This window comes from Pseudomyrmex gracilis, unplaced genomic scaffold (assembly GCF_002006095.1).
Source record: "Pseudomyrmex gracilis isolate BER0280 unplaced genomic scaffold, ASM200609v1 scaffold_698, whole genome shotgun sequence".
NCBI lineage: Eukaryota > Metazoa > Arthropoda > Insecta > Hymenoptera > Formicidae > Pseudomyrmex > Pseudomyrmex gracilis.
The window spans coordinates 47,889-55,856 of record NW_018021282.1 but is presented as its reverse complement, the minus strand read 5'-3'; the positions used below and the strand labels follow the sequence as shown (position 1 = coordinate 55,856).

Below are 7,968 nucleotides of genomic sequence, written 5' to 3'. Positions count from 1 at the left end.
ATTTGGATCTAATTAGATCTAGTTTTCCATTTTTTTTATCTTGTTAGATTTAAATTAGATCTATTTAGATTTAATCCATTTTTTCCCGGGTCAATCATATGGAAATTTACACTTTTATTTATTATTAGATCTACTCTTGATCTACTCAGATCTATTATACACATCAGATCTGTTCAGATCTGCTCAAATCTAAGTAAATCTGAGTAGTTTTAATATAGTAGATCTGAGTAGATCTAAAGTAGATTTAATAATATATAAAAGTGTAAATTTAATAGATCTACTTATATTTATTTAGATCTACTTTATATTTATTTAGATCTACTTTATATCTATTTAGATTTAATTTGGATCTAATTAGATCCAAAGATTAGATATTAGATATTTTCCCATTTATAGATTAGATATTTTTCCATTTTTTTTATCTCGTTAAAGTTAGATCTAATCCATTTTTTCCCGGGATTCAAAATAAAAAAAATGGAAATACAAGATAATTCAGACTGACAGCTCTCAGGCATCTTTCTGGTAATCATGATCACGTAAAAAGGCAGTGAATTTCGCGCTATATTTCGAGGCAAAACAACTTGATTAATTGCACTGTATTAGGTCACCATTACGCACAACGATATACCTTGTCTTTTTACATCACGACTGTATAACTATAAATTTTTATAAAAATTTGATATACGTCCAAGCTAAATACCCAGATAGCTAACTGAGTGCAAGTTGTTGGCAACTTGCTACAAATATTGCTCATATGTTTTCAGCAATGTAACAAAAGGGTGTATCCTCTTTTCAGTATGTTCTTGCCAGCAACAGTTTTCAAAATATAATAACAGCAAGTTCCCAACATCTCGTCGGCAATAAACTTATATTATTTTTCTCAACTTATGAATAAAAATTATTGCCCACATATTGCTCACATATTGCTGACTCACTTGTCATAAACATTGGCGCTACAACAATTGATTGACAATAAAACTCAGCATATTGATACTGAATTGACAAAAACATTTTCGTTGCATTAAATAAAAACAACACAACAGCAATTGGCGAGCAACTTAATCTATACAAATGATTTGCTTTATATTGAGTTTTCACATTTGGCTATCTGGGTACGTACTCTTCAATTGCTCGTTCAAAAAGATTTTATTGCACTGATTCCAGTTTCTCGCAAACAATTTACTCGTGGTAAAATATACGCACAAGCGTGATGTGACTTTTACAACAATTATATACATTGTGATATATGCTATGGTATATTATACATGTAAAATGTGTTTGTTATACTTTAGTAATTTATATACAAAAGTGATGTTCGATCTTTACGATGGCCAATCGAGATCTTGAATCTTCTTTTGATTGTCGTTCGAAATACTCATAAATATTTGTATAGATGAAATGTTTTTTTATGTTATTTCAAGACGCTAAATGCAACTTCAACAATTTCTTATATTTTGTTCATATTTGATTCATATATTGTCACGTATTTTTATCGCAAGTACTGTCGTATACCACGGTATAACTTCTCGTTTCTGTTTCTCGTGTTTCCGGATAGTGATCGCGTTTATAGTGGAAAAAGATCTCGACATTGCTGTCGTACGGTTTCACAAACGAGCAATTAATCTTCTCCGCAGCCATATAGCAAGCGCCCAACGCCGACGTTGTCGTTAAACTCAACAGACTCAATTCATCCACGAGACGTTTATTGCGAATCTCACCCACGAAACCATTCTTCATGAACTCCCACGATTTCCACACGGATCCGACGCAGATTATCTTCAAGCCGCCGCGAACTAGTTTCAGATCCTGAAAGATAAACGTAAGTCTCAACGTAATCAATAATAAAAATTCAATCGTTTCAATATCAAAGAACATAAAACACTAACGTTGTGCGCTTTTTTCGCGAGAGCGTTGATGTGCTTTGCCAGGATTTGTCCAGCTTCCTCGAAAAGCTTCAAACACAACGGATCACCTCTTTCGCAACCCGTCGAGATTTCTCTGGTGAAATCGGCGATAAAGGTCTTGTCGAAGTTAGCATAGATATACGGTAGTATGCCATTTCTGTCGGTCACGCCGAAGTAATTTTTCATTGCCGGCCACACGTAGCTTGTGGATTCCGGCGCTTTCACCAAATCGTCAATATCGTCGAATACGTATTTGCAAGCGCGATGAGCGATCCAATAAGCTCCTCCTTCGTCTCCCATTATGTGCCCCCATCCTCCGCAGGTGTGGATCTTTCCATCAGGATTAATCAACAGAGCATTGCTGCCCGTGCCGGCGATCAGTACGATTCCACCGGACCCCGAAGCAGTTTTTAAGCTTCCAAGAGTGTCAGAACTGACAACGTAATCTTTGGCCGAATTTGGATACTTTTTTAGCAGAGTATCTACCAGTTGACGATTAGTGTTTTCCTCTTCGCAGCCGCTTAAGCTTAGTCCCTGTGTGTTGAGATAAACATTTACAATTATCTAAAGTACATAGTTCAAGAGACCTTCTCGTTATCTCGCACTCTTTTGTGTTGTTTTTTCAAGTCGTGCATAATTTATACTTATTTGTATTTTTATTTACTCACGACGCAATCTAAAGGAATTGATTCCGATATATTTAGCTGTTGTTTACCCCTTTCGATCATTGCACTGAGTCTGGCGGCAGTTTCGTCCATTCCGATTACCTAGAAACAAAACAGACTCGTTAATTAGAATAGACGCGGCCAAATTAAAATTACAACTGCGACTTATCAAACAATTTAAACTATATTCTTCGAAAGGAGTAAAATGTTTTCAAACACGACAGTAAGCACTTTGAGATAAGCGAAGTTTTTAATTTGAAGTGTATTTACCCAATGATTGGTGTTCGGTCCTTTGACTTCTGTTAACTGCGCGCCTTTTCCGTCGAGTATCACAAGCGTGGAACGCGTGCCGCCTCTGAAAATTAATTAATCGATAATCGGACAAAGTTTTCACAGAGAGATACGTTTTTTCCGATTACCGCAACTTAATTTAAAATACTTTTACGCAAATATTATATTATTTGTTTTTGCTTTCCTAACAACGATTTAAAGCTATAAAGTCGCGTAAATTCACGCGCAAACGCGTTATGATAAGATAAATATTGTAATAAAAGTTTCGGCATGTCCAAAAGAAATTTAAGGAGCAACACAAATTGCTTATTCATGATCTTAAGAAGAAACGATAACGTTCTATCTTGAAATTTGCAATTTGATAAAATCACACTTGTCAAACAAAGATATCAAAGCACACAATAAAGATTTTTATATTGTAACTCTCTTATCACAGAGTTTTCAAAGTGGTTTCTAAACAGGAAGAAAAAATTGTATAACACACAACGCGTATTCCCCAAGTTTCAAAGCTGATAACACTTCTCTCGCTTATTTCAAAAGTATTATTCTACAATTATACAAAATATTATTGTGAAACTCACCCTTCTATACCACCTATTCTTATATCTTCAACTCGTTGCGATTCTTCCCGCGTGGGTTCTGAATTCTTTTCCATCACATCCGCGGATTCCGCCATTCTCGCTTGTTCTCTCAAATCCCTGCGAAGCTGATACTCATCCACAATCTTCTCTTTCCGCTTTCGCGCTTTCTTGCCTTTCTTTTTCTCTGCCATTGTTTAAAATCGATTTTTCTTCAGTTTTGTGCAAAATTTTGTGACGGATGGGATTCAGAGGAATTGCAGAGGATCTGAGAATAGTATGTAGGACAATGATCAAGTATATTCAAAGAATGAAAAAAAAAAAAAACAAATATGTAGGACACAATTATATATTGATACATGTATGTGTTAGAAAATCGGAAATTTTATACATTATCTTGTGATAAACAATTTAAATCGCGTCCACTTTATATTTTCTGGAAATTTTTTTATTACATACGTAATAAAAAAATTTTCAGAAAATAATATATACAGTTACCCTGATAGGAAAACATTTACAAAATTATCTGACAAAATCTTGCACTAAAATTGTAATTTGCAATTATACAGATATATTTTAGGAAATAGATGTAAAAAAACATTGATCTTTTATCAAATATTTGTAGTTGTTTGCAAAATTACTTTCCAAATGCTATTTCGGCAAAAGAATAACGATATGGCGAATCATCGTAGCGGTATATTCGCAAAATTAATTTCAAAAAGAAATTGTCCAATAATTGAGAAAACAATTTCAGCTATGCGATGTTTAAAATATGTAGAAATATAATTGCATATGAAAAAATCAACTTAATTCATATATGTTAAAAAATGCATAACGACTTTTTCGCAATATTTGACAAATATTATTTACAAAATTTTATTTCGACAAAACTGTTGCGTTATGGCGAATCATCTTAGTGCAATCATTGCAGGATCGTCGTTATTCATGATGCCATTTTTGTGCAATATTTTCACAATTTGCTTATAACATTAATAATAATAATTTGTATAAATATTACCGTACTATTGTATAAATATATTACCGTTTATTTATATAAAACGTTTTTTTTTTTTCATATAAATTTTCCGACTAACTTATTTTCGTATCACGAGCAGAAAATATAAATGCTGATAAAATAAATTTCTCCTTGAGGAGAGGCATTTAAAAAAAAAACGTGTCCTTGAAACCAGTTTGCAACTGGATTAATTTTTCTTTTATTCCTGATCTTCCGGTTTTTGCAGTATTGAATCCACTCTAAGTGACTTACAAAAACGTAAGCGCGCGTCTGTAAACTTACTCACTACAAAATTCCCGCTTTCCCACGGCGCCGTCGCTTGAGCGTACGAGAAAATATGGTTTAGTATGTTGCGAGCATGTCAAAAATAGTGAAAAATAAATTTTTCACGTGACTTTCAAAAATTCCGTGAGAAATTGTGTTTTTTTTTTGGAATGCACAACTAGCCAAGACCACTGACGTGAGGCAATAACATTCACCGATCGATGCGGCAAATTCATAGAACAACCGCGTGGTACGATGTTGTTTCCGTTACTGGTTTTTACCGTCGACATTCCGTTCCAACTCGATTCACGCTGCTCTGGCGAACTAGATGTCGCGCGGAAACTTCAGCGGAACGGTTATTCAGTTCATTGTCTTTGCAATGTCAAATCAGTCAATGTTTGTACTTTCCTATTTTTTGTTATGTAAAAATGTGTGAATTTATGTTTTTTACACGCGGATAACGAAACGTACATGTTACTTGTATATCATTTTATTTTATGTACATTTATATAAATTTTTTTATATCGCTAATATACTCTGTCCAGTCCTTCAAATTCTTTCTTCTCGTCGATGTTGCCATTTATCCTTATGGAATTAATTCGCAGCATTGTAAATTGTATCCTGTAGACTGCAAAATAAAATATTATCATATAAGCGAAATTTATATTATTATATTATTACGTAAGCGAAAAAAAGCAGAATATCATCCTCATTATCTTACAATTTATACGGCGATACTGTTTTCTTGGAATAAACCTAAAGCGAGTTTTTGTGTGAGACAAAGTTTTTTCAATAACCGTTGCATCGACCGAAACCAATTCTCTGTTCAATATCGGCCTTCCTACGAGAGTAAAAGCTGAACTTCCAACGAGTAATACTTTCTCCAATTTCAAACGATCGCCTATAGTCGGTGGCCAACCTCCCTCGATAATTAGAATGTCGTTTTCCGTCACTTTGAACTGTTTCCCACATATCTGCACAACTGCAAACATACGGCCAACTTTGTTCCTTGCAATTTGATTGTTGATTTCATTTGTTACGTCTGTAATGCAAAATAAACAAGTTTACAGGAGTTATTGAATTACAAACTTGAATGATCACATGAACAAAAATTAGTAAACTAAAAGTTAACGACCAGTGCATATCCTTTCTCTTTCTTCGTCCCATTCTTTCACCTCTGTTTGATAATCCGGGATTGTGTTTAACCATGATGGTTTGACTGTTCGCATTTGTGCCACTGGCGTTTCCCACAATTTCAGTGCTAAAAGAAAAAATTGTGCGTCAATATACTCTAATAGACACATTTGTTAAAATATTGCACAAAAATGGCATCATGAATGGCGACGATTTTGCAATGATTGCACTAAGATGATTCGCCATAACGCAACAGTTTTGTCACAATAAAATTTTGTAAATAATATTTGTCAAAAATTGGAAAAGAGTCGTTATGCATTTCCACAGTACAATACCTCCAATAGGCAAATTGTGAAAATATTGCACAAATATGACATCATGAGTGACGACGATTTCTTGCATTTCTTCATATGCAATCATATTTCTACATATTTGAAACATCACATAGCTGAATTTATTTTCTCAATTATTGGACAATTTCTTTGTGAAATTAATTTTGCAAATATACTGCTAAGATGATTCGTCATATCGTTATTCTTTTGCCGAAATAGTATTTGAAAAGTAATTTTGCAAACAACTACAAATATTTGATAAAAGATCAATGTTTTTACATCTATTTCCTAAAATATATCTGTATACCCAGCAAACAATTTGGTTGTCATTTGTCGCGATTTTGTCGTCAACCACCAAATCCATCTGTGTCTTCAGTAAGATATGGTTTCAGTGAGTTTTGGTGTTGCGTCCTTTGTATCTGTGTGTTAACAGCTTTGGCAGCACACAAAGCATGTTTCCGTATTGTAGCGTTTCTGCACACAGTTTCTGTTGCCAGGTCTGCGCAGTCAGAAATTGTTTGCTGGGTAATTGCAAATTACAATTTTAATGCAAGATTTCGTCACATAATTTTGTAAATGTTTTCCTATCAGAGTACCAGTACAAAAAATCAAACACATGATGAATCAAGTGAGAAAAGTTATGGGTAAGAGATACAGTGATTGGCCACTTAAGGAAAACTGCACTATATAGAGTGAATTATAAAATTAAATTTAATAACTTTTGAAGTAAATCTTCAGTACTACTAGCTCAAACAAACTATAACAATTGCAAATAAACAAATAAATTTATTAGAAAATTTGAAAAATTATTCAAAATTTGATAAAATTCTTCCTATAGTCAAAATAGACAGTTATCGACCATATGAGTTCTGTGAGTATCTGTTTACATAACAGTTATCATAATACATTTTTTGTTTAGACTTATGAAGATATAGTAATGAATGTTTTATTTATAACACATTAAAAACTAACAAACACTTGCATTTGTATCTATAACTCAAAATAAGAGGCCAATGACTGTCATTTGGTTTTCATAACGTTAAAAACAGTGATTGGCCAGTTGGCCAATGTTTGTCGTATAACAATAAGAGTTTTTGAGCTTCTTAAATACTATAATATTACTTTTATTCGGAGCAGAAAAACTTAATTAATATTAAAATGTTTATAATTTAGAATATAATGATAGTATTTGTTTATATTTATTACTTCTTTACTACATGGCCAATTACTGTTGGGAGGCCAATAACTGTACTGTTTACCCCTATTTCGGCGGTTTGATTTGTTTCACAGTTTATACAGAAGTGTCAGTCGTAAAATGAAAAACAAATTTTTACCAGGATACTGTTTATTGCAACTTGCGATTGGTGTCACTCTTCTTAAACAAGTGCTCGCCGCGTAATTAAAAATCCTTGAAAATCCAAGTAGAGTCGTCATCGTGTACTGTTACTGTTCGAATTTATCTCTCAGAAAATTGTTTTCTCTTTTTATAATTTAATTTGTATATAAAACACACGTGTAGAGATACGGTTGAAGTTTAATGAGATCAGCTGATCGTTTGTTCTACCGCGCACGCGCGTAAGATTCGTTTCCTATTGGTCTTCACACTGTGACGCAGCAATGAGAGCGGTGGGGACACGCGCACAAGCGAGAACCCATGGACGTATAAAAATGAGTGTTTTCCAGGCAGGGCCACCAAACTGCGTGTACCAGCGTTAGTGGCGCCTTCTATAATAAGGCGTACCTGGCATATGAACTAAATACGAATGTGTAAGTGAATACGTGTGA

The 7,968-nt window shown here is 33.7% G+C and overlaps 2 protein-coding genes across 4 annotated transcripts; both read right to left on the bottom strand.

Moving 5' to 3' along the window:
• Positions 1-1,047: 1,047 nt before the first annotated feature.
• Positions 1,048-5,048, bottom strand: LOC109861347 (N-acetyl-D-glucosamine kinase). 3 transcript variants are annotated; one of them, XM_020440964.1, is made up of 6 exons: positions 4,736-5,048; positions 3,442-3,706; positions 2,840-2,924; positions 2,573-2,671; positions 1,887-2,438; positions 1,048-1,806 (listed from the first exon to the last, which is right to left on the bottom strand). In XM_020440964.1, exons 2-6 carry the CDS (start codon positions 3,630-3,632, stop codon positions 1,480-1,482), a joined length of 1,254 nt encoding a protein of 417 aa, XP_020296553.1. In that variant the 5' UTR covers positions 3,633-3,706; positions 4,736-5,048; the 3' UTR covers positions 1,048-1,479. The 3 variants fall into 3 exon arrangements, with proteins under 3 accessions (XP_020296553.1, XP_020296555.1, XP_020296556.1); XM_020440966.1 differs by having other exon boundaries at positions 4,740-5,048; XM_020440967.1 differs by lacking the exon at positions 4,736-5,048 and adding an exon at positions 4,481-4,706.
• A 139-nt stretch (positions 5,049-5,187) lies between these two features.
• Positions 5,188-7,700, bottom strand: LOC109861348 (39S ribosomal protein L21, mitochondrial). The gene is made up of 4 exons (XM_020440968.1): positions 7,518-7,700; positions 5,853-5,978; positions 5,439-5,759; positions 5,188-5,345 (listed from the first exon to the last, which is right to left on the bottom strand). Exons 1-4 carry the CDS (start codon positions 7,615-7,617, stop codon positions 5,245-5,247), a joined length of 648 nt encoding a protein of 215 aa, XP_020296557.1. The 5' UTR covers positions 7,618-7,700; the 3' UTR covers positions 5,188-5,244.
• Between the last annotated feature and the right edge of the window lie 268 nt (positions 7,701-7,968).